The 26,699-nt window shown below is 49.4% G+C and overlaps 2 protein-coding genes across 3 annotated transcripts; one reads left to right on the top strand and one right to left on the bottom strand.

Moving 5' to 3' along the window:
* The first annotated feature begins 956 nt into the window (after positions 1 to 956).
* Positions 957 to 1,955, top strand: NPBWR2 (neuropeptides B and W receptor 2). The gene has a single exon (XM_074843406.1). It carries the CDS (start codon positions 957 to 959, stop codon positions 1,953 to 1,955), a length of 999 nt encoding a protein of 332 aa, XP_074699507.1.
* Positions 1,956 to 12,412: 10,457 nt separating this feature from the next.
* Positions 12,413 to 26,069, bottom strand: OPRL1 (opioid related nociceptin receptor 1). 2 transcript variants are annotated; one of them, XM_074843355.1, is made up of 4 exons: positions 25,679 to 26,069; positions 24,925 to 25,178; positions 15,775 to 16,130; positions 12,413 to 15,501 (listed from the first exon to the last, which is right to left on the bottom strand). In XM_074843355.1, exons 2-4 carry the CDS (start codon positions 25,149 to 25,151, stop codon positions 14,978 to 14,980), a joined length of 1,107 nt encoding a protein of 368 aa, XP_074699456.1. In that variant the 5' UTR covers positions 25,152 to 25,178; positions 25,679 to 26,069; the 3' UTR covers positions 12,413 to 14,977. The 2 variants fall into 2 exon arrangements, with proteins under 2 accessions (XP_074699456.1, XP_074699457.1); XM_074843356.1 differs by having other exon boundaries at positions 24,940 to 25,178.
* Between the last annotated feature and the right edge of the window lie 630 nt (positions 26,070 to 26,699).

Here is a 26,699-nt window from a genome sequence, read left to right as displayed (position 1 = left end):
TTCTTGGAAGTATGGCTCAGGCAATAGCGATGGATGTAGCAACAGATGTAAACAGATGGGGTAATCCTTGCTTTGACTCTGAAGTGGATTTGCTTCCAGGGTACTTCTCTCCCTGCTTCCCTGAATAATCCTGAACTTTTCAGATTTACAGGTTTGTCTGTCCATCTGTGCCAAGTTTTGTGTGCTGCCACAGTTGTTTGCAGTGGAGATGGTCTTCATATTGAATGAGATCATAACCTAACCTTGCTTAGGGAGTACTTTAATTGTGGGTTAAACCCCTTTAACCCTTAGTTTTGGAAATACTCCTTGAACTCTATTCCCCCCTGCCCCCCCTTTCTTTTACTAGGGGACCCTGGGAATGGGGAGTAGCTGTGTCGGAAACTTCTTCATTATTTGTGACATCTCAGTCCATGAAGAGAGTCTGAACTCCGACACAAAGGAAGGCACTAATTAGACACTGCAACGCTTCTGTTCCAGCAGCAAGTGAAACAACAGCCATCCCTCAAGTCCTTCGAGGGCTGCGAGTAGCTGACCAGGCACAAAGCTTCCTCTCTGCCTTCCCTGTTCCTGCCAGCTCTGAGGACTCTTGCTGCAGACAGTTGAACTGTAGCCACTTGACTTCCCCAGCAGAGAAAAGCCAAAGCTCACCAGGATGCTCTGAGAGAGAATTCCTTGACTTACATAGGGAGTTAGAATTCTCTTGTTTGCTTTGTTTATGGAGCCTTATGTGTCTTTCAATTATTTTTTTTTTCCCCCAATCACTCCAAAATCTAACTTCTCCAATGGTGGGGGACAGGAGAGGTAAGTTAGATGATCCATGCTGCCTCACAACACACTCTTTGGAAATAACCCAGTTCTAAATGAGATAGCAGTTGCTTCTCACAGAAAAAAAGGCTCTCCCTTCTGGGCTAGCAAGGCTTTCAATGACATCTGAGAGTGGTCTGTGACCAGCAGGCATGGGAAACAGCTCTCTTCGGGATGATCTGAACAGCACCTGCAGCAACACAGGCAACAGCTGCTACCTGGACAACAGCATGAAGTTCAACTTCACCTTCCAAGAGCAGGCAGCCGATTTCTACGTTGTCCTCCCCGTGATTTACTCTGTCATCTGTGCCGTTGGGCTCACGGGCAACACTGCTGTCATCTATGTAATCCTCAAGGCCCCCAAGATGAAGACCGTGACAAACATGTTCATCCTGAACCTTGCTATAGCTGATGACTTGTTCACACTTGTCTTGCCCATTAATATTGCTGAACACCTCCTCCACTACTGGCCCTTTGGAGAAGTCCTCTGCAAAGTCATCTTGTCCATAGACCACTACAATATCTTCTCCAGCATTTATTTCCTAACAGTGATGAGCATAGACAGGTATCTGGTAGTACTGGCTACAGTCAGGTCCAAGAGGATGCCACATCGTACATACCGAGCAGCCAGGATTGTCAGTTTGTGCATCTGGATCCTAGTCACCATCATAGTTCTCCCTTTCATCATCTTTGCCAATGTCTACATAGATGACCTGGAGATCAAGAGTTGTGGTCTCAATTTCCCCAAGCCCGAAAGATTTTGGTTCAAAGCCAGCAGGATCTATACCCTCATCCTTGGCTTTGCCATTCCTGTATCCACCATCTGCATCCTCTACACCATGATGCTCTACAAGCTAAGGAACATGCACTTGAACTCTAATGCTAAAGCCCTGGACAAAGCCAAGAAGAAAGTCACTATTATGGTCTTCATAGTCCTGGCTGTGTGTCTCTTCTGTTGGACCCCCTTCCACTTGGCCACCATCGTGGCTTTGACAACTGACTTGCCCCAGACCTCCATGGTCATTGGTATATCCTACTTCATCACCAGCCTCAGTTACGCCAATTCATGCTTGAATCCTTTCCTGTATGCTTTCCTGGACGACAGTTTTCGGAAAAGTTTCCGGAAGATGCTGGAATGCAGAACTTCTTGAACAGTGGGTTGGGGCTCACAGATCCCTTCCCTCCCACGGCTTTGCAGGGGCAACTTTGCCAACTGAAGGGGTGGCTAACGGATGAGCAATGTTTTTTTTTCATTTACATGTAACATATGTGTTTATTCATTATCATTCACATGGTTTGTCCAGCTTACTTGCAACTCTTGCATTTTCCCCTCTCTGCACCTCCCAGCTTCTCAAAGTTGCATTTTTATATTATTTTTAATTACACACTCTGAAGCATTAAGGACAGAAAACTTCCTTTTCAGAGGTGTTACTGCTACACAGTGGTCCTTTATTGCCATCTGCTGTACAGCACAGACAAGCTGGAGACCAGTTTTCAGATTAATGTAATGCTCAGTCCTTAATAGCTGTGTTGTTATTTGGAGGATTGTTTCATGGAGCAGAGCTAACGAGCACTTTCCATAAAATATCAATAAAATGGACAGAGGATGCAAGATGAGTATTTGGAAGAGAAAACAAACCATTTCTGTGTCCATGTGTGTGCATATGTGTGTTATGGCTCTGTTTTTGATTTTGAGGGATGTCTATTTTCCAACCCACCCCAAATTCCCTCTTTCCTGAGCTGCTCACACAAGTTAAACCAAAAAAGAAAGATTTGGGTCTCAAAAATAGCATTAAACAACACCATACAAAGTCTATGGCAACCTTGGGAATTCGTGTTAGAAATTATTTTTAACTAATTGTTCCTGTTAAGTGTCAAATATATTTATTTAAGAGTGATTAGTGAAATAAACCTCATGGGGAAAAAAAAGAGACTGGTCCTTCTTTCACCAGGGAAAGCTACTTGTCCCATATCTTTCCTGTATATATATTGCATTTACTTAATATAAAATATAATACTGTAGATTTGTAACAAAATTAAGGTGTTTTGTAAGCCACAAGAAAAACTCCAGCAAGCACTGCAGGTAAAGTTCCTTCTTTAACAGGTAAATAGTAGAAGTACTTCAACAGCACCAGGACTTGAGAGGAAGATTCTGGAGATCAGAAACACCAAAAACATGTTGAAACCCCAACTTCCTTCTCCCAACAAGGGAACCTCTCCCTCACTGACAGACAGTGGGATGAGCACACCACCTCTTCCAGTTATGGAGAAGTCTCAACCCCACCATCCACCTGCCAAGTGACCAGGGCTTGTTGCCATGTTCAGTCCTTAATAGTGACCTACCACAGCCAGGACAGCACATGTGCCACAGCTCTGTTATTTTGGCTCCACATTAGCCACCAAAGCACCTTAGTAGAAGTGAGTAGAGTTTTTTTGGCCAAAGCAACACCAAAAACTAACTCCCCTCATCACTTCTACAAAAACCAAACTGCCCCCAGCCCTTGTCCTAGAGGGGGATGCCCAGCTGAGTGCAGCAGTAAGTGGTCTTGTATGGCTGCAGTAAGTGGGAGGTCTGTAAAAAGCTTATTCTCACACCTTTTAGCCCCATAGGGTATACATATTACTGGTTTAAAGAAAGTTGCTCAGCTAAAATCATTCTCTCCAGCTTTCCCCAGATCCACAAGCACCAACCTGTGCTCTTATCTGTCCAAACTCCACCAGAAAAAGCACAGGACAGGTAAAACAAGAAGGTGTGGCTAGAGACAGGACTAGAGACCAGCTATATTGCACATACCAAAGGCCATTCAGGAGACAAGTTACCTACAGCAGTCATCCAAGGTCTAGCCAGAAAATGAGGCTGGAGATAAAGCTGCACCAAGTTCCAGATCCATCCAGGAGACAGGGCTAGAACCAGGTCTGAGCTTAAATGGGCTCCTGGAGCAATGGGCAAAGGTGTGGGTGGAGATCCCAGCTGAGGCCACTCAGGGCAATTCAGCCCTATCAGTGCCCTCAGATCCCCAACACCAAAATTAACAACCTTCAATACATCATGATGGCAATTTCATTTTTCCCTTGTAGAAAACTGAGAGAGATTTGTGAACACAAGATCATTTGTGTTGCCTTCTCCATATTAAAGGTGTTAACTCTGGAAGAACATGGAAGGAGAACACATTCTTCCAGGTGAAACTTCTCCAGGAATTGTATTTTTCTTATACCAACTGCAACATTAACTTGCTGTAAAGATCAAGAGCTGAATCCCCAGTCTCAGCCAGCCTCATGAAGAACACACCACAGAGGTGGGTCCTTAAGCCCACAGTCTTAAACCCCCAGACTTAGTGCCCACAGGGTGCCCTGAGCCAAGTTTCCTGGTTTCTCTCTATTTCTCATTAGCTGCACCTTGCAACTATCAGCAAACACAAGGATTTTTCAAAACCTGGCCCTGACAGTGTGTGTGTGTGTGTCGGCATGTGCAGGTGTGTGGGGTGATGCTTAGCAAACCCCAGCCACAAGAGGAGACTGGGAGGGATGTGCAGAAGAGACCAGAAGCACTTAGAAGGTGCTGATGGCCCTCAAGAGGTATCAAATGACTCAAAGAATTTGGAGAAGAGAAGGAAAACCTGACAGATGGAGGACTGGGGACCATAAGGGTGGCTGATTCTGGAACAAAAGCTGGGTGCTGTGGTCCTGACTGACCTTTGCAGGGAAGGAGGCGGGTGCCAGCAGCAGATGAGGGGGTGCAGAGGTGTTGCGTGACCCCTCGATGCTGCCCAGGCAAGGCCAGGGAGCAGCGCCAGCCTTGCCGGTGAGCAACCGTGGGCACCCACTGCTTTAGCACGGTTGCCACCTGCTGGCAACAGGCTCCTCAGGTGGGGAAACCTCTCTGAGAGCAGAAAACTGGATCAGATGATGCCACCTCACACACAAATTGCCTAGTTAGCTGCCACACCACTGCTCACTGGCACTAGGTCTGTAGCAAAGGCATTATATATTTCATTAGGTGGAAACCCTATTTCATTAGATGGAAAGAACCTTTCAAATTGAAGTCACCCACTTTCAGACCTGATAGTGTCATTGCTGGAGCTTTTCCCATTTAAATCAAATGTCAGAACTGTCACAGAATCGGAGGGGCTGAGGTTGCAGGCACCTCTGGAGAACGCCCAGACCAACCCCCCTGCTCAAGCAAGGTCACCTCCAGCATGTTGCCTGGGACCATGTCCACAAGGCTTTGGATGTCTCCAAGGATGGAGGTGCCACAACTTCTTTGGGCAGCCTGTTCCAGTACTTCACCACTCTCACAGTAAAAGTTTTTTCCTATGTTTAAATGGAATTTTCCATATTTCAGCTTGTGCCTCCTGTCCTGCCACCAGACACCACTGAGAAGTCTCCCTCTTCTCTGCAATCCTCACCAGGCATTTACAGACATTACTCAGACCCCCCGAGCCTTCTCTCCCTGAGGATGAGCAGCCCCATCTCTCAGCATATCCTCTCACAACAGCGTCCTGCCTCCATCTGTGCTTTTCTCTATGTAAAATGCTCAAGACAGGAGTATCAGCTCTTTGCTCTCGTGGGGTGCAAGGCTACGAGGGGAGAAGGGGTTTGCACTGGCCAAGGTCTCCTCCTGGGCCTAGGAGGGGCTCTGGCTCCCATCGGTGCGCTGAGCTGGCCGGTGTGCCAGCCGGTGGAGCGTCCAGCGGGTTCCTGTGTTTCAGCCCAGCAGCACTAAGCGGCACTCTCTGCTTTCAGCTCAGCATCGCTGGATCTCCCGCAGAGCTGCTCAGCCTCACACGCAGGCTGGAGCCGTGCTTCTGCAGGGAAACCCGCAAACTCGGGCTCTCCATGCCCGGGCAGACCCTCTGAGCTCGGCACCCGAGACCAGGCAGCTACGGCTGTGTGTGGGAGAGCAGAAACCACCTTCGAGGAGGCACTTGCCCACTCGTTGCACAAGTTTACCCCAGGGAAAACCCACACGTCGGCTCAGTCGTTTGAATTTCATCAGGCTGCTGGGGCTGGCTTGTTGCAGATTACACCAGCCCACATTAGCCACATCTTGAAGACTGGAATCGGGGAAATAAATCCTCTTAACAATGCACCAAATAAATCCCCTTCTAAACCAAGCCTCCCTTCCAGGGTCTGCAGGGTTGCAGGAGGCTGAATCAGGGACTCGCACAGCTCCCTGCTGTCCTAACCCCCTTCCCAGCCGTCCATGCATCAAGTGGGGAAGTCAGCTCAGCCCCAAAGTTGGGGAAATTTCCTTCCGGGACAGTCCAGGATGTCTTAATGAGGGCAAAGGTGCCAGGTAATCTCACCACTCCCTGGTTACAGCAGGAGCTGAAGGATTTCCATTTGCTCCTGCCCACTGGAGCAGCACAGAGGAAGGCAGCAGGCTCCTGCCTGCCTCCTCTCCAGGAAGGACATCGCCATCCCCGCTCCAGCTGCACCCACAAGGACGGACAGCCCTGAAGGACTCTGCTTCATCATCCTTGGGAGAGGGATAAGAAGCCATTTTCCACCCCAGAAACAGGAATTAGGGCTCATACAGGGCTCATATTCCCACCGCAGGCTTTAAACGCAGGCATCCGAGATAAGAGGCGAGGATCGGAAATTACTATTCCTTTTTAAGTCTTCGTGCTGCAGAAAGTAATAATGGTTGTTTCAATCAATTGTCCTCATCCGAGCTGTGCTGCAGCTTGTTCCCCTGTGAAGCCGTAATCCCCCGGTAGTTACGCAGTCTCACACTGTCTCCTACTGCTTGGTCATGATTTCAGGTGAGAAAAGAAATAATATCCCAGTAAGGGATGAAGGCCTGGCTCTCAGAAGCATCTTTAGATGGGAAAAAAAATGAAAAGAGAGATCAAAAATGGATGAGCAAAAACTTGGAATATAGAAGATATGAAGCAGAAGAGTCTCTAGAGGATACTGTTAAAGCAATCCAAGAGACAGAATTTGTGCCTTTTCTGTACAGCCTGACTTATCTGTGACACTCGCCTTGTCACCTACGGGATGCTGGGAGCCCCTGGGTGTCATCGCAATTAGGGACGATCGGTGCTAACGTGCCACTGATGCTCCCACTGCAAACCCAAGGAAACGGTGACCCTCCGGCTTTAGTGCTAGTTCTGGGAGAAACGAGTCCACTTTGGTGCCTTCAGAGGGTCTCAGCACCTCAAAGTTTGACATTTCCCACCCAGCTGGTTTTGGGGTGATAAACCCTTGATCTAGGGCAGCTCTGAGGCCTCCAGAGGAGCTCACACTTGCTGTCATCATGGAGTGGCAGGACACCAGGCACGCTCCAAAAAAAAAAAGTATTTCCAAAGAAACCCCTCTTGAAAAGCCACATGCCACGTTGCCACATTTCTCTTCCCCCACCTCCCTTTTGCTGGAAGGGAGGAAGAGGAGCTAATTTCAAGGCAAACACCAAGAATAGTGACAGTAAATATTGCCAAGAGTTTCTCCTTGGCATTTATGTTTGGTAAGTGAAGACGCAGAGGGAAAGATCAAAGCTGTCTGAATAGCTTTTAATTACGAGCCTCAATTGCTCTATTTTCTCTCAGAAAAGTATTACAATTATCTAACAAAGCTCTTTGAGTGGAATTAGATACTAGCCCAACGCTTCGAGGGCTGTTTAGTGGCTATTTTCCCTTTTAAAAAAAAAAAATATTTGATGTCTAGATAAACAACAAGCACTCCCATAAGTGCCTACAGCCAAGTCTGGGGCTCACTGGATAAACAGAGAGAGGCTGGAAAGCTTTTCCTGGGAGGAGGGAGCAGCTCGGGCTGCACCGAAGGCTCTGCTAAAGCACCCCACCGCAACAGTGGGGGCTCTGGGTGCTGCCACCAGCATCCCACATGGGAAGGGGGACTTCCCAGCGAGGGGAAAATAAACTATAGTTTGGGAGTAAGACCTTCAACAGCAAGGAACTGTCCCCGTTTTCAGTTTTCCTGAGATGTTATTTCTTTCTCTGTCTTCCACCAGGACTTCTGTACGTCTTCGTCATCTCCCCTTGCCCCGCGGCTTCGCCTGCACAGCTCGTGCCTGAAGAATAAGACACCTTGGGAGTTTCTAAGGTTCAAACCATCCACTGGACAAAACTCAGTCAGGCAGCTGAATAAGGAAAGCAGAGAAATAAGGATTCAGTTTCATAAACTTAACCCTCAAATGAGATCAGAAGCTGCTAATTAATAAAGTCAGATTTCAACGCAATGAAAAGCCTCCCCTGAGACTCAGCCTGCTGCTGCTGCTCAGTAGTGATGGAAATGCTACGGCTGTAATTACATTTCTCTTAGCTGTGCGCTGGAGACAGCAGGCTCCTCCATGCCGTGGGTCACTCTTGGCTGAGCTCCTTCCTTCCAGGCTGCCCAGGAGCTGGGGAGATGAGGCTGATAGCCACCATTTCACGGTGGGCAGGGCAGGTCAGAGCCGGGCAGCTCATCGTACACCATCCTGGTGGATACCCCAAGGCAAAAGGGCTCAGTGGCGCTGCTGACACACGCTGAGCAGAAGACAGGCAGTTTTCCAGCTGAAGACATTCAAACTAAATGCCAGTGCAGATGCCAAAGCAAACTGCGGGGAGATCAGCCCTGGTTGGCTTTCCCTCCCAACCTCCGAGCTGCCGCAGGAATGCAGGGAGCAAGGATAAACACCAGCACCAGAGGTTGGGCTCATTTTCTGCTCTTTTACACTTAATCTCTGGAGGCAAGTGATTATCTCCAGGAATTTTCTCTGTGGTTAAGCAAAGTAAGATCAGTGCAAGGCTGAGATGAGGGAAAGTCCAAAATATGTGAACGAATGACCTGTGCACGCCAAGAAGTTGCTATTAATGCCTAACATTGAACAAACATTAAACAACCAAATCACAACACAGGATTTGTTTCACACAGAGGAACTCAAGCTGAAAAGCCATTAATCTTGGTTTCATATTGACTACATAACTTGTGTTTTTAGTCCCCGTCACTGAATGAATCAGCATGGCATGAGCTCTTTGGAGCACTCGCTGCACATGGCAGACTGAAAACAGACAGAGAAATCAATGTTTATAGAATGGACACAGCCAGTTCAAAATTTGCCTGGTCTCCTCTCTGTGGCCAGGAGAAAGGTGACCCGATGCAACCAAAAACTAGACTGTGGGAAGATGTTAATTCTGTCAGTGGTTTCCTTGGAAAAAATCAAGTTTCCTGCTTGTTTTTTTGCAGATTCATCCTTCACTTCACTACGCTGAAAATCTGCTGTTTGGCAGGGCTGGTGCTGCTCAGCTCTTGGCTCCAGCCCATCCTGCCTGGCTGCAGGCCCGGAGGGGAGGGAGGTGGTAGATGCTCTCTCTGACCACTGCAGGCAAGCAGGAGGACTCCATCCACACAGCAGCTACATCCCTTCATATACCAATAACATATACTGGAGGAAAAATACCTTTTTCTGCAAGAGTGGGCTGGTTGCATAGGTTACAAGACCTCCCAGTAATGCTTGGGCTCTGCAGGTGGGATTTCCCACCCAGCAGCTATATACTGCAAAAGGCACAAGGATTTTAGAGCAAAGCAGGAGCAAGAGGCAAGGACATGTATAACACCACGCTGTACGGACCCACAAATGATCCAACCTGCTCACTGCTCAGGAAGATCCCAAGTGAGGCCGCGTGGCAGCACAGAGTGATGGGGTTTGCTCCTGGAGGCCCTTCCAGCAGCGTAACCACGGGACGACCAAATTGCCAAGAATCTGAATGTGAGAGATGTTCTCCAAGGGGGGGGCTGAAGGTGATCCCATCTGGTGTTGGGTATTATTGTGCATTTTCTACCTCAGGAAGCATTTAGTGAGTTTTTGGGTTGCTGAAGTAGAAACCTTGTGTGTAGTAGGAGAGGCAGCAGGAGGCGGAAAGGGCTGTCCGTGTCCCCCAGCACTGCAGAGAGCCAGCATCACTCCTTTTCTGCAGACGGCTGGGATTTCACTGCATTAGAGAGAGAGAGAGAGCAAAGTCAGTTTACATGGTTGATTAGCATCATCGTTGCCAAGATACACAACCATGTTGCTCTGTTTATTGATTATTTCATCTGTCATGTAATTTATCCAGGCTTCAGGGTACTGAAAAAAGGAACAAAGGGAGTTTGTGAGCTGTGGGACTCTTTGATCTAAAGTGCGCCCACCCCAAAAACAGTCCCTTAGCTTCGAAAAATCCTAAAACTCCTTCTTTCAAAATGAGTGATGGCCTTAACACACCTGTTATCACATGTTTTGAGCAAAGGTGGTGCGTAGCCCCAGTCTAAATGGGCAAGAGGGCAGGTGCATGAGGTTACTGTGGGCCACTCAGAGCATCGGCTCAGTCGTGACAAGGAGGGGCTACAGATCCAGTAACATCACATCCCCGTCCCAAAAAATCCCCATGGCATCCCACAGCATAAGCTCTATTTTCTTAGAGTCCATCTCTGTTCCTCATGCAGCAGCATGACTCTTGGGTTGTGGGCTGATGCTGAAGCCTCAGGTTCACCTTCCATTTTCTCTCCCTTCTTCCAGCCTCACCACCTCACAAGCCTTTTCACCACCAATCTGAGACAGTTTTCCCTTCTGCAACCCTTCATCCCTCCCATCTCAGCTTCATGGTTCTCCTCAGCATAGGACAAGGCCAGGGAGCAAGAACTGGTCCTTCAGACAGCCCTGGGCAGGGTTTAAGAGGTGAAGATCAGGGATGTGAATTAGCAGCTGATTCTGCAAAGTCACAGCGATGAAGCTCTGCTGCCAGAGATTCACATGGAAACATGGTGTGAAGCCATGAATGCACAATCAGGGCTGCAGCTCAGGATCTGTCCAAAGGAGGTTCTCCCTGTTGAAGGAAGGAGAAATTTGCTTATGCATAAATAGCCACAAAAATAGCTGGAGGAAAGCACAGGGAAATGAGTGGGAAAGCAAACTGGAGGTTTTCTGGCAGAGCCTGCTTTGCTGCCAGTCTGAGAGTCCCTCCTCTGAGCAGATAGGAACCAGCTGCTTCTGGAGATCCTTTTCATTTAAACAAAGAGGCTCTAACTGTGGAGAGCACCCACCTTCCCTATAACACATTGCAGGGTGAGAGGCATCTCTCTCTGGGCACACATTGTCCTACCCAGCAACTTATCCCAGAGTAGCCAGAGATCAGAGCCCAGTCACAGCTCTTTAAGGAGTGAACAGATCTTCCTCTGGGGGCAAAAAAAGAAAAAAAAAATAAAGGAAAAAATAAGACATATTTACTATCTAACTCCTCATGAAAACACCTTGAAAAAATAGACATGGCAACTGCTCAGCATCAGGTAATGCCTTCATCAGGGCGAGTCCCGAGCTGCAGAGCAACGGGCACCGCGTGGGGCAAATGCAGCTTTTGTCTTTCTGCTGTCGGGGTTTCCTCCACCTGCTAAAGTTGCCTCCAGCACTCTGTGGGGCAGAGGCGTTTGGCGTTCGGGGTGGGTGAAAGGCTTTGTGGCTCCTACGGGCAGTGGGCGTGAGGAGGGTGATTTCAGCTGAATACTCACCCAAAGCAGCTAACCTCAGCCTGACCTGTAGCTCGATACAGGATAACTCAGCACCTCCCTGGGTAAGTTCTTCCCATGGCATAAAACCATCCAAACCTCAGTGAAGGGGTAAATTCAGCACCTTATTTCTGCTTTTAGAAATTGTGATTCATGTTGTGGGAAAAGCTGTCAGCTGAGCAGCCTGGGCAGGGGGAGAGGAATGGAGCTGGGACACCAGCAGGGCAAAGCATCCTTCCAAAGCCAGAGATCTGCCCAGATGTGCCAGTGCCATGACCAAGGAGCATCCCAGGGGGGAGCTCAGCCCCCAGCTCATCCATCCCTCGGCCTTTCCAGCAGTTGTCTCCAGCCAGCAGCAGCAAGGAGAAGACTTAGCACATTAATAAATCCCATAATACTGAATAAAGCACTTTGGTTTATGGTTTTTCTATAAGAACTCACCCCTGGGTACTTATAATTAACTGAACTAGAAAAGAAGTATTTCAACTTTTTTCCCACCGGTTTTCTTTCTTTTTTTAAAAAAAGAAGAAAATCACCCTGCTAATTAAAAAAACCTCTCCTGATACTTATGTGCCTGTGTAGGAATATTGATCTCTGTGCAGAGAGAAGGCGCTTTCCTTATTGCACAGCTCAGGGGCTAATCCATCTTTCCCTACAGAATATTCCTTTGGCTTCATTTTCAGAGCAGTTCTGTAACTCAGTGTTCTCCATGACCACGCCTAACCCCATAACTCCTGGGAGGTGTGGGGAGAGTATGTGGGAAGAGCTTGTTTTAGTCCTGCATCAGACTTCACCTCTAACAGCAGGCAGCTGCCGGCACCGCCGCCCTGCCCGCGCCTGGGAGCTGCCTTTTGCGAGACCCGGAGCAGCTGCAGAGGCTGGCGGGGTGCAGGCAGCTCGCCCTCATCTCCAAGTGCCAATTTTCTAGCGTTTTCACATCTTCTGCTTCCAGGTTGCCTGCATAACAAAAGTTCCCACTGTACTGACCTCAGTAAAAACGGCTCAGATGCTTCAGCGTTATCGCACGCACTCAGCAGGTTCGCTGCAAAAAATAAGTCCACGTGCAGAGATACCGGCAGCACTGGGGTTGAAACAATCCACGCAGCTAAGTCTTTCAGACTCCACAGCATTCAAAGTACAGGGGGTTTTATTTTCCTTTATTAAAGCACACAAGTAGCCACCTAGGAAATTGTCATTTACATCGCAGTAATTGTGAAATCATACCAACACAACCATTTCAGATGAGAATTCGAGAGCCTGCGCTTCATCCGACCACAAGCCTTTAATTCCATAGGCACAGTACAATAAAGCTTTTGCTTTCAGGTTTTTGTTGCTCCTCTTATAACAAACTCCACTGAGCATCGAACAGAATGCCTAAACACATTCACCGCAAGGGCCACGGGATTACCCAAAAGCTTAGGAAACACACATGTATTGAGTACTTGATTATGTAAGATTGTTGCAGCATAGTCATTATAACAAAATCCTTATTAAAAAAATGCCAAACACTGGTGTATTTTTTCAGAGGACATAGATCTATTTAAAAACCCAACCAAGAACTACAAAGGGAGGGTGGCTGTTCCTTAGCCAGCCACTAACGAATGCTCCCCGGCTCCCTGATGGCACTGCGAGAAAAGCCCGGCCGTGGGTTCCCAGCTTCACGCACAACCGTACCCAGCGCCCTGTCAGACCGTGCGACAGCTGATGGGCTGACAAGACTGTATCTACAAACACAACAACCCACCAAACTCATTTTTTTCAAGGGCATGGATGCAGCTTGCCAGCAGTGTGGTTCTCGGGAAGTTCTCCTTAGCATGCTTGGGGGCTGTATGAGATTTCCTGGTGAGTGCTTGGGGATAAACAGCCATTGCAAAGTGCTTAAAGTGCCCAGATTTCCCCCTCCCCTACATTATTCAGGGGAAGCGCTAATTGCAAAGATTGCTCTGGTATCCATCCAGATTCCAATCAAATGCTAATCAGCATAAAAATCCTCCCAGCTTGAGCAGTTTAGAAGGGATCTGGGTCCTGTATGTGGGACACTGGAATTGCATCTTTTTTTAAGCTCAACCATAAGGGAAACACTTTACATAGAAATATAACATTGGATTCTTTTATACAGCATATATAAAGAACATGACAGGATTAAAATATTGGCAAATCAATACATTAAAAATACAGACTCATAGACCAGAGCACAAGAAATATATTCACATGAAATCTGTACAGTCCAGACAACACTGCCGGTTCTGGCGGTGGAGTCGACCTCCCATCTCCAAATGAAGGTCATTGCTTTGCTTCCCCATCAGCACCACCGGCCACCACTGCCCAGATTTCCCCAGGCTGTTGTGTTACAGGGAGAATACAAGTCTGGTCTCCCCGCCAGCACGGCGGGCACTCAGTGGTTAAACTCTTCGGGAATGTTTTCGTTATCAAATGAAGTGATGGGGCAATTTCATTTTACACAAAGCTCTGGCCTACTAGGAGCAGAAAAAAAAAAAAATCAGTCTATGGGTGGCAGGAGGGGTGGTACCTCGGCAGCATTTCCCAAGAGCTCTCAGCATCATTTCATTAAAAAAAAAACAAAAAACAAAAAACCACCTTTTGTATGGTTTGTGGACCACTTCTCTCATGCGGAGCAGGTGGGACTGTTTTAGGCTGCCTCTCCTACCAGAAATGTCCATGTCTTCTGGAGCAGCTGCCATTCTGACTTCTCCAAAATGGCTTTCCCCAACACATAAATACATGTATACATAGGTCACTTCATTCCTCCCTCCTCTCGCAGAGGAAGATCCCCAAGGCATGCTTGGCAAGATGAAATCCTACGATAGAGCTGTACCTCTAGCACTAGAGAGATGTGTATGTACAGACACATTCTGTTCATTATTACAGCGGAAATACAAGGTTAAAAAAAGCAATAGCAGCATGTAAACAAGGATTTGTGTTCACTTCATCTTTTTTTCCCCCTCCTCTTCTGAGCTGCATTCATCAGTTTTGACAGTCCCTTCTCACCACCCTGCTCCCCTCACGAGGTGGAGGGTTTACTGCAGACCTTGTCTGCAGGAGCTGATGTTGTCCTCCCCAGGCTCCTCGCCGCGGGGCACTTTGAATTTTCCTTTCCACCAGCTCCCTCCTCTCCCTCCCCGCATCCTTCCCTTCGTGATGACTCATCCTGGAGATGATCTTGGGTTTTGCCTGATGGCTGCTGCCCACTTTGGCTTCAGCAAAGTCTAATTTCAGAGCGATGCCGCAGGAATAAAACCCGCACACGAGCGTCTGGTGAGCCACATGAGCATCTTAAACAACTCAGAGAGGAAAAAAGAAATGGAACAGTTTGCATTTTGTCTGTCTTCCAGCAGCAAAAGTGTAAGTCCTAGGAGCAATGCCTGTTTTAAGCCTTAATTCCTGAATTCTCAATAATGTTGCAAACCACCAGGGTTTTGCAGGAATCAAAGGGCTTATTTCAAACACGTTCCTTAGCGCAGGGTGCACTGGAATTAAAAATGCATCAAATGGGCTCACTTTTTCCGCATGCTCTTGCAGTATCCGGTTTTCCCAACCCCCAAAATTGTTTCCTCGGTTTCTCACCTCTCAGAGTTTTGAGGTCCTGCTAAAGAGCCGTTATCTGAGTTAGCTCTGATGTGGGGGTGGTTGGACTCTGCTGGGCGACAGCCACCATGGGAATTTCCATGCCTAGTCAGGCCGGATTGTTAGTCCCCTCCGAGTTCTTGCAGGCATAAGCCACATCCTTGGCGATGCTGCACATCCTGTTGGACATCTGGAGCTCGGTCCTGAAGGCAGTGGGGAAGCAGAACTTCTTGAAGCACGCCTTGAAGTTCTCATCTAAGAAGGCGTAGAGCACAGGGTTCAGGCTGCTGTTGGCGTACCCCAGCGCGGTGCAGAAGCAGGAGATGGCCAACTCGAGCTCGCTTTCTGCCTTGGCACCCAAGCACTGGACCAGCACGAAAATCTGGATGGGAGTCCAGCAAATGATGAAGACTGCCACCACCACCAGGACCATTCGGGTGATGCGCCTCAGGTTTCGGTCCTTCTCCTTGGAGCCTGAGAGGACACGGACATTCTTGAGTCGTCTGATCATGAGACTGTAGCAAATGGTGATGATCAACACGGGGATCATAAAGGAGAAGAGAAAGACACAGATACCAAATACTGGGTCCCAGTAATCCACGGGTGAAGGGAGTTTAATTAGACAATCAATTTCTGCAAGTGAAAAAATAGAAAGGAAAGGAAGATCAGCAAACCCGTATCAAGAAGAAAAGCATCTGCACATTCAGTTTAGCTTAGGCATGTTTAATACTGGAAAAGCAGTAGCAATGATGCAGAGAGGCAAGGACAGAAAAGAAAGAGTTAAGATGGCTTTACAACAGAGACCTCGCCACACTGATGAAGCTGGAACCCTTCTCCAACGGCTCCCTAAGCCCATGGGCTCTCAGCCACCAGCACCTCCCACCCCTCGGATGCGTTTGTACTGACCATTGTTTTCATTCTCTGCAGATCCCATCACCATTGCTGGGATGCCAAAGACAGAAGCCAGCGCCCAGATGCAGACATTCACCACTTTGGCCTTGTGGGGAGTGCGGATGTCTAGTGCTTTGATAGGGTGGCAGATAGCAATGTAGCGGTCCACGCTCATCATCGTCAGGGTGAAGGTGCTCGTGAACATGTTGTAGTAGTCTATGGAGATGGCAATCTTGCAGAGGACATTGCCAAAGGGCCAGAAGCCAAGGAACGTGTCTGTACCCTGGAAGGGTAAGGTCATCAGACACAAGGTATCAGCCAGAGCGAGGTTAAAGATGTAAATGTTGGTTGCTGTCTTCATCTTGGTGAATCTGAAATGCAGGAATGAACAATTATTAGAGCTCCCTCTGACCACGATGGGTAAGACACTGAAGTCTGCTGAAGAGGGCATTCTGCCACTTCAGGAGATGCTCTATTTTTCTTATGTAACAAGAGACAGAACACCACCCTTTCCTTTCTGCCTCCCACATGCTTATCGACACACAGCTCAACCCAGCTCCTACACCACCACAAACGGTGCCTTCACTATCAGTTTTAAGAGCAGAAGCTTATTCCCTTAGACTGCCAGGGAGGACCACGAAAGCCTGAGGCTGTCAACTCAGACTGTGCTTTTTCAAAAATGACTTCAGTAAGGCTAATCTAGGATTTCATCACATACGGCTTTATTATTACAAATATTGGTGAGAGCTTTACCTGGTAAGCTGATTTGACAGGTCCAGGGGTAAGTTGATTAGCCATTTTGTGTGGGCACAAAGACTATGGCTAATGTGAGCAAACAAATCAGAATGGGCAAGATGGCCAGGCCCAGCCAGTGGCAGCTAAAAACCAGTGAGGAATGAGGTTTATAGCAGAAACCAAAATATCACAACGGATCTTTCTAGAGAAAGGAGTAGTTTGTGGATAAAGTCATGAGTCAGCTCTACTTCAGAGGGGTATCGTCATTTAGAAATGTAACATAGATATTACTTTTATCGCATGAATGGACTGCCCCAAAGGACGACTGACCTTGCTCTAATGGTAATCACGTCCTTTTTACACATGGGAAATGATGCAAAGAAAGATGTGATCACCTACCGAGGATACCTGCAGAGTCTGCAGAAACGGAAACTCAACAATGACTCCGTGACCAAATCTAACATTTCAGCTCCAAGATGTTCCTCTCGTGGGCAAAATAAGGGCTCAGATAGATATAATTTTAAAACTACAACTCATCTACCATCTACTATACTAATGGCCTTTGCAGAGATATTGCCAGAAATGGCAGACAATGATGGGTGTTATTAACAGAGGGCAAGTTCATCCGAGGGCAACACTTAAACCCATAAACTACTGCACTATTTTCAGTTGGATGTGTGCTGGAATATTATGGGGTCGGATTTGACCTAAAAAGCTCTTTTTGTCAAATTGATTCAGAACAGCAAACCCACAACTGCACTCCTCAGTGCTATACCCTCCCCTGATGATCCAAACTTCAGCTCTTGATAGATTATCTGAACACTTGGAGGAACATTATCACCGCCACGCTCTGAACTCTGCTGAGACACAGGGTGACAGAGGCAGGTTTGCCACAACAACAGCCAGGGGATCCACAATCCAGGACAAAGTCTACCTTTTTACCCCTCTTAGAGCTCTAAGGTGTGCTTGTATTACAAGTCAAATGTTTGAAAGTGATTTCAGAAAGCAAGAACAAACAATCTTACGCTTGACTCTGAAGGCCAAGGAAAGCTTTTGGAGGTGGATGTTGATGGAAACACTTGAGGTCCTCATGTAAGCTTGAGTTAGGCTGCTCTTGGCCCAGAAATCACAGCAGCCAAGCCAGACAGCGGGTTCTTAGAAAGCCAGCCCAGATCAGATAAACTTATATAACCAAAAGCAGTAGAGGAAAAATACCAGTCTCTTTCCTCCTGTGACAGGATGAACAAGCAAAACACTGCAAATCCAACACAACCAGGCAGCCAGGGCTTTAAAGCTTTGGGGCTTCCTAAGCAGAATTACACAGAAATAGGCAGACTCCAGTGCTGTGAACCCCAGAGCAGCAGCATCTCAGGGTGGGTGAATTTTGCTTTTCAGTCTGAACCCTTGCAGTTGGCATAAACAAGGCGATGCACACAGGGAGCACGAGATGGGTCTGGGGATGGATTCAGACACTTTCCCCTCTAGGTCAGCAGCAGGGGAATTAAAATATGAAATCACTGTTCTTATCAGCCCACACAAAAATAAATATTGTCAGTTCAGCCTTCAGGAAATTATTCAGTCACCTGAGCCTGCGTAAGCAAAGGTCTCCTGGGAGCTGTAGTCTTCCTCTGCATACCACAGACCTGGCTGGGCTTGCTCAAGCTTCCCAAAGGTCAAGGTTGTTCCAGTCCATCCTTCAAGTAGGACTGGACCTGGAGCCAACTCATCAACATGCCTCTAACCCTGCCTGCTTTTACTGATGTTATAACTGGAGGGAATAACAATTGCGGTTTCAAACAACGATGAGCAACTTTACTGTAAAACAGAAAAAAATTAAAGGTTGCTTGGTTGGTTTTTTTATTGACCAGTGGGAGAAACAAGCAGCAATCCACCCACCTCTACACCTATCCAGCATCCATGGGGGACAACACTGACTCTCTAACACACCCCTGTCCCCACCACAGTGAGAAGTTTGGGGCATCTCAGCTAACCCTGAGCTTGGAGCGTGCTGACAGCAAACCTCCAGCTCCCTCCTGCACCCCTCCAACCCAGGAGACCCCACTGGCCCCTCTCCTCCCAGACACTGCTCAGCAAGAATTCAGAGTCCTGGCCTTGCAAAATCCACTCTCCCTCGACGCACAGATCCCTCTCTGCTGCCTCTTTCCTCACCACCTCCTCGAGGTAACGGCAGAGCCGCCTTTGCTCTCTCCCTCTGACACGGGGACATACTGGCCCACCACTTACCTCCTTCAACCCACCTTCAAGTGGATTTTAAGGCTGATTTTGTGCTCTTGAAAAGTGGGGAAATTAATTTACACCTAATTAATTACTTCTAGCTCCACTTTCTCTGCATGCTGAGAGCCAACAGCCATTACCCCAACCAACTAATGTTCCCAAACATTTCCAGAATGTTCAGTACAAACAAAAAAATCAATTAATCACTTCTCTGTGGATTAACCTCTTTTTCTTTTCCTCTGGGAACTGAGAGTGTTCTCTTTCTTAATCTGCACAAAAGGGACAAATTAAACTCTTGTCTGTTTGGAGGCACCTAAGGTCCCCCCACAGCCCAGCTCCAGTGCAGATAAGCCTGTGGCCTCCACGGAGGACATTAGCTCCCCACTGAGCCACTTTCTTGCACTCAGCCACAGAGGTAATTTCCTAATGGAGCATCTCCCACAGGGCAGTTCTGAGCTCTCCATCCAGCTCCACCTTTGTCACAAAATAATTGCTTCGCTCTGCTCTTCTGTTCTCCCGGCTGCTGAAGCCTAAGAGCAAAAACGTCTGGGTATCATCTCAGCACTTGGTTTCCCCCTCCTTTTTGCTAAGAGGTCCTCAAGCAGTGTTACCTGGAACAAAGCTGTGCTTCAGCGAGGGGAACCCACAGTTTGGGAGAGGAGGAGCTGGGTAGGAAACAGCTCTTCCACATACTGCATTCTGAGGTCCTGTTTTTCACAAGGATGGATTCTGTGCCTGGCTGAGCCTCAGGGTGAGCCACAAACCTGTTGTTTCAGCATCACTCTGTCCTTCCCACACAGTCACTGGGAGGCTGCAGGTCAGCGAGCAGCTCTGGATGCCCCAGGGCTAAGGACCAGCCAGCTGCAGCAAACCAACAACCCAAAATGGGGCTGCAGCCAGGCGGGGCAGAGGGACCAGAGCAAAGCCTTCAGCCCTGGGGAGCCAGGAGCATTATCTCCAGGAGATCTCTGCCTCTTGGAGCCGCTTGATTTTGGTATTCATAGCTCCAGCTAATCAGGATGCAGACAGTGTTGTTCACCTTGAGCAGCTCCCTCCATTCCCACCCCACACCCTGGCATCAGCAACAGCCTTTGCTGCCCTCCCCGGACACACTCAGGGAAGCAAAACAGAACAGAAAAGGCTCAAGGAGGATTTTTGCTGAGCTGCCTCCACCCTCTGAGGAGGGAAATCAGCACCAGTTCAGTGACATCTCTGGTCCCAACCAGCTCTTCGCCCATAGGCTGCATGAAGCTGATATTTGATCTGGCACGTAGCATCGCGATTTGTGTCCTCCCAGCTACACACCCACACCGTGTTCCCCATGTCCCTGCCACTCTGATCACCTTTTCAGATCCCACTCATCCTGAAATTACCCAATTCAAGCCAGTTTATTCTTAGTAGCTCAACAGGCCACAAAAAAAAATATTTAAGAAGGACAACTTTAAATCACTTTAGACTATGAAGCTAGACACTAAAGCAAAAGCAGCCAGCAACGCCGGCACGTAAAAGCCTATTAATTACCTGGCAGGATGGTGACTGACTAGCAGGGGTTAAGGAGTCTGCTGCCAGCCAGGGTGAGCAGCAATGCTTTGGGACAGATTATTTTCTCGCCCTTTGAGCCTTGCTGCAGTGACTGGGTGACACTGGTGCCCTCCCTCCTCAAGGTGCTCTCTGGGGACCAGCACAGGACAGGGACATTGCATGGCCCCCGATCGCTGCCATGCCAAGGGCAGGGGCTGTGTGGCTGCTGCTGCAAAAGCCTCTGCAACTCACCCAGGGGCTCACGGGGATGCTCATGTAACCCCAAGCAGGCACATGGCCACCAGGAACGGTGCTTTGGTCTAAGGAGGGTGTTTGCCAGCATCCGTCCTGCAGCAAGATGCTCTCAGCCCTGTTCACATGCTGGATCTGCCTCTGCTGAGCTGCTTGTGTCCTAAACGCTGCTGGGAATTTCCCAGTCCCTGAAAAGCACTGGGAAGCAAGTCCCACATTAAACATCACAGAATTACTGCTGCACATGGGTAATTCCTCATCCAGGGGAAACCAAGAGCCCTCCAGCACACACTGAAGTCACAGGAGCTGTGTTAGCAGGCGCCACACACAGCTGCTATGAGCCATGTAGCTGAGCCCAGCTCATCTGGGCTCATGGGGACCTGGAAACTGGGTCTCCCTCCTGCTCACCTTGCCATCCTCCCCCAATCACTCTCCACAGCACAGAGCCCTCAGCATGGGTTTCCCTTCTCTACAGATTGCAACAATTGTCTTTTGTTTTTTCCTGAAAAAAAAAAAAGGCTAATCTGGAGAGAGCTGAGGTCTCAGGTGGCCCCACTGGTGTCCACACCACATTAAACACTCACTTTCAAGTCCAAGACACACAGCTGGTCGAAATAACAGGTGGCACAGCCATTCCCAGTGCAGGCACCTCCCCATCACATCTCTCCTCCTAAAGCTTCACCTGGAAGCAGCAAATGGAGGTGTAGGGGCCTGACAGCCCTAATCTGCCTAAACAGCTGCTTAAAATGCTCTGAAACAAGTGTTCTTCAATAGGGAGAGCTGGGCATCCCCAGTACTTTGCTGGGCTTCCAACAGAGAGCTGCCGTGGCAAAGGAAGTGCCTTAGAAACGAGGCATCACTCCCACAGGGGCCTGATCCGGGCGAGCAGAGCTGGCTCTGAGGAAGGGAGTCCTCCAGATCATCGCTGCTGAGCATCGTAGTAGCATGATGGAGCTGGGGACAACCCAGGACTCCCTGGAGCAGAAGCTGCCCGTTGTCCCTGGTCCCTTCCCTGGCACACTGGTGGTGGCTTGGGGGTCTGTCACACCCCGTGCAGCACCGCTTGGGTCAGCATCACCTCCAGCACCACTGCAAGAACAGTACATCTCCCTTCCCCTTTGCTTTTTTTCCTAAAAAAGAAAGCTCTGAGGCATCCAGCCTTGCAGCACTCAGTCAAGAGGGACCTCAGCAGCCTGGCTTCCCCCTCTCCCTCAAAATCCTCTCTGCCTCGTGCTGCTCAACTGCTTGTTTCCCGTTCATTAAAAAGCAGTACAGGAAATATATGCAGAAGAGAGCAAGCAGCAGAAGGAGGGAGGGGAGGCATTATCTCCACAGTGAGCCAGCAGAACAAAGCCCCAGACAAGGCAGGTTTCCACAATAGGCCCTTTACTGTCCAGGAAATCGTGTTCCTGACCAGAGCCCTTCTCAGTCTTATCCAATTAGTGCTGCTCAGCATTAGAAGGGAATTGATAGTCACATGATGACTGTCTCTATAAATTAATCATTCCAAATGTTAAATCGCTGCAAGTATAATAGAGATGTAGGCTGAGTTCTACAAGAGAGGGGAAAACCCAGAGGAGGCTTTGAATTTGTATTTTTGTGTGAAATACCAGAAGATTTTAAACTTTTCCCTCGGTGCTGCAAAAAACTTATTCAAGAGGAACATAAAAACAAGCCTTCCTGATGCCTCCAATTTCCTCGAGTGCTGATATTAGAGTCTTTGTATTTCTCCCTCAAAAAACAGGAAACAATTACTGTTCTTTTTGTGGAAGATAATACACTGGATTCTTATAGATTGTGTAGCGTGCTGAAGTCTGGTTATCCCTGGTGAAATATAAGCATGGAAAGAAAAAAACAGGCTTTGTGTAGAGTGCTCCATACCCACAGGTGATAGGGGCGCAGCACAAGGGGTTTGCCAGTCTTTTTTCCATTAACAGAAGGATACAACATTAAGAGTCCCAAAACCCCATATTGACTTACCAGCAACCAACTTTCAACCTACTGAAAAAAAGATGCTATTTAAGGTATGAAGTCCAGAAGCATCAATGCTCCTGTCTGGCAAAAAAACCCCTGTGCTCACGAAGTCATCAACATCCTCCTTGCATGGCCACCGATTTGGCAGCTCTGCACAAATCTGCATACATGATCAGGGTCAAGAGTTTGAGATGTTGAGTCCGGCTTATCACCACACCTGCTGCTGACCTTAACAGAGAGCGTAAGAAGAGAAAAAACCTGGGCAGAGATAACCAAAAGTTGTAGCTCCTCACTAGACCGAGTCATTTCCCTGGGTATAACAGTGTTAATCCCAGCTCAGTACTGAGCTCCCAGGAGACACCGATGGGGAGAACCAGGGGGAAACAGCAGCTTCTTCTACATGTGCTCCAGTTCAGTTGTATCTTCCCCAGCACACATTATTCAAGGAGCCCCTCTAGGCTCACACAGAAGTTTTTTATAAAACACAGGTGAATACCCAAAAAGGAGTACCCAGATAATTAAAACTTCTGATGGCTTTTTTGTATATACAGGGGTTTCTGGATAAAGGGGAAATGGAAAAAATGGAAAAGGCCTGAGGGAGATGAGTGACACCTGCCTTCAGTTTTCAATTGCTTAAAACCGGAGGACATAAAAAAAAGTTAAGTTCCAGGGGAAATTCCAGCGCTAAACCCCACTTTTTTTTCCTTGGGTCCCATTTATCCAGCTGGAAGGTCTCAAAGCCAGAAAGGAGGGGAACAGGAGCCACCATTTTAAAAGCGTGGCCCTGCGTAGCCACAGCACACATCCACCCTGACCGGGATGCTGGTTGGGGACACTGATATTCATGGTGATACACTGGCCACAGCCCTGGGCAGGGCCAGCCAGGTCCTGCTGTCCACATCCGTGACTTTTTCAGACAGGGAGCAGGTTTCTGCCAAGTCTTCTCCTTCCGACACGTCTAAGGTTCATGCATGGGGCATGGACTCCCTTTCCCTGCCTGCACACAGGCTCAGTCATTCCCCAGGAGCTGGATTGCCGTGGGACAGAGACTTCTCACTCGCAGAGACTCACTACCCACCACGCTTACACGCACCCACAAACACCGTGTCTACTCGAATCATTGCTACTACACTGAACAGCAGCACGAGCTCTCCAAACGCTGCACTGCAAACCTCCTCCCTCCACACTCCCCAGGGCTAACGTGATCCCCTCTCCCTGCCATAAACTCAGCAGGAAGAGCACGGACAGGCGGCCTGATGAACAGCCACGTCACTTCACCCTTGTAGCAGAGATTTAGCCGCTGTTCACCGGCCTGTGATACCAAAGACTTAATTTTGCAGCATCTCCCCCAGCCGAGTTGTGTGTATTTTAGGGAAAGATGCTGTGCAAGCAGCAGGGCTCCTGGCAGGAGCAAGACTTAGTCCCATCGGTGCCTGAATACCTACTAAATATTTTCATTCTCTGCTGGAGGAGAAAACAAACTCACCCCGTCTTTTCTTTACCGGCAGCATCCACCTGCACCAGGAATCTGCTCCAAGCTGTGTATAAAATGGAAGCTCATTCCTTAATATACAGGGTACAGACATCAGAAGGGGGTTGCTGGCATTTGACACAGAACCACAGCCTTAACAGAGGTATAAACTTATTTTGTACTTACAGGGGGGAACGGGGTTTCTGATTCCAGGAAACAGCGGGGTTGGAACCCCAGCAGAGTCAGACAGGGATACTTAAAATGCCAGCAGTGTGCAGGGAGGCTGGAGAGTGCTGCTCCATGCTCTGTCCCCCTGCTCTCCCAACTTCAGCGTGAGGAGACAGAGAAGTTGCCCCCATCTCTGCAGCATCCTCTCACATCTTATTCATGCTTATAGCTTCCAAAGACTTGGAAGAGCTATATTTGATCTTTTCCCCTGAAAAGCAAGACTAAGCCTCCCAGCAGGCCCTTTCCCTTGCAGCTAGGTTCAGCTTTGGAAAGCACCAGCTCCCAGGTGGAGCAGCACCTGCAGCCACAGCTGGGGTGCTGGACACAAAGGAGGGAGAGGTCCTGCTAAAACTCAGGCACACCCTGGCAGCAGGATGCTCCCCCCACATTGCCCTCCCCAGGGACATCCAGCTCCCTGCCCTGCACTTTGCCAAAAGCGCCCCATTTTTTTGAGCAGATCTGATCGCTCTGTTCCATTCTCTGGGTTAAACTTTAGGAGGCACCAGAGGGCAGCTGAAAGCTGGTGGGAACCTTCATCCCAGCCTGGGAAGGGAGAAAAACAAATAAAACCCAAACAATAAAACGAATGCCACACCGTCACCTCTATAGCACGTCGCAATGAGCGGGGAAGCGCCTGCCTGCTTCACCCGCAGCAGGGATTTTTTTTGGGGGGGGGGGGGGGGGGGGGGGAGTGTCTGTCCCCTCACAGCCCCCCAGAGCCTCCCTGGCATGCTGCCTGCGTGTCCTACCTGACGATCACATACATGACGGAGCAGTTGCCCACCAGCCCCACAATGCACACAATGGAGTAGACAACCACAATGGTGATCTTGATGCTGAGCGGCAGGAAGCTGTCCCCCGTGCCGTTGTTGAACCAGTTACTGGGGAGAAAGCTCAGGTTCAGCATGGAGGAGTCGTTCAGCAGCTTTCTCAGGTCAGGGTCTTCCAAAATATGGGCAGGGAAGAGCGGGTCCATCCTGAAACACCAGCCTGCGCCAAGGACCTGGGGCACCAGAGAGACAGTTTTAAGATGCGCTGATCTATCGGGGAGCACGGGACCGCAGCAAAGCATGTGCGTGAGAAACGCTGGGGGAGAAGGAGGATTTATTGCCGAGGAGAGCACAGCCCCCCCCCCCCCCCCCCCAAACCTCCCCAAGAGCATTTTAAAGGGGATGTAACCCTGAGAGCTTGGTGCATCCTGAGCACACAGGGAGCTCACGCATATCTCCACACCGCCAGCGCAGGGGACATGCGGGCTGCAAATCCCTCCCAAGCCTCGGATGCTTCTACCTGCCGGGTTGGTGAGACCCCCCATGCGGCTTTGTGCCCCCCAAGTCCCCCCCATCCACCCTCTCGAGCCCTCCGACACGCGTCGCAGCCTCCCACTGGGGCTGGGGGCTTGTCCCACCGCTGAGGCACGACCCCCCCATCCCCCGGCCCCTACCTCGATAAAACGGCAAGAAAAAGCCCAAAGTTGAAAAGAAACCCCCGCTGGCTGCTTACCTGGGGGGCGGGTTTCACCTCTAGCCCGGCTCCCTGCCCCGCGGCCGCATCCAGACACCCCCGGGCTGGGGAGAGGGGACGGGGGGGGGGACGACGACGACGACACCAAAGCCGGGCTGGGGGCACGGCCGGAGGCTCCGCTTCGGATGCGGGGGGGTTGGTAAGGGGCTGCTCCTCGCAGGCAGGGATGCTGCCAGCGCAGGGGGCTGCACCCCGGAGCCCACGTTTTTAACGAAAAGGGAGGGATGGGGAAGAGGGAGGGAGGGAGGGAGGGAGGACGGACGGCGGCTGGGCAGAGCCAGCCCCGGCTGCTTGGCTTCTCCCACTGCGTAAGAGAAAAGCGGGGGGGGGGAAGGAGGAAAAAAAAAAAAATAACCAAACGCACCAAACGGAAAGCGAGCCCACACCTGCGAGCCCAAGGGCAGCGGCCTCCCCCCGCTCCCGCAGGCGCCCCGAGCTGCCGGCGCCCCCCCCCCGCGTCCCACCCCCGGAGCGGGGAGGGGGGGTCCAGCACCGCCCATCTACACACCCCCCCCCCCCAACCCTGCCGCAGCCCCCCCAGGTGCGGAGGGGACCCGCAGCCTACCTGGGGTGGGCTTCCACCCACCCGGAGGAACTGGGAAGGGGGCGGGGGGGGGCACTGGGGAGACGGGGCTTCGGGAAGCAAATTCCTCCCTCCTCTGCAATTGTGCAACCTGAAGGCTGTGCTAGCGCAGGAGAAGCAGAATGGGGAATTTGACCTAGAAACTAGCAAAAAATGCAAGGAGGATTGAGAACTGGGGGGGGGGGGGGAGAGAAAATTATTATTTAGCATTCTTCTAGTAGCATTCACTAAAGGTCATTATTGTAACCCAAAACATCCTGCACTTAGGATCAGAGTAGCACATTTATTTCAAGAAGCTGCAGTGATAAATTCATTACCTTTGGGTGGAGTGATCTATGCAGACCCCACAGGTCCCTGCTGTGGGACACTGACCCTGATAAACTCAGTGCCCAAGAGCTACAGAGCCCCCCAGCTATG

This window comes from Strix aluco, chromosome 17 (assembly GCF_031877795.1).
Source record: "Strix aluco isolate bStrAlu1 chromosome 17, bStrAlu1.hap1, whole genome shotgun sequence".
Taxonomy (NCBI): Eukaryota; Metazoa; Chordata; class Aves; order Strigiformes; family Strigidae; genus Strix; species Strix aluco.
Note: the sequence above shows the minus strand (reverse complement) of the source record. Positions and strands in the feature narration are given on the sequence as shown.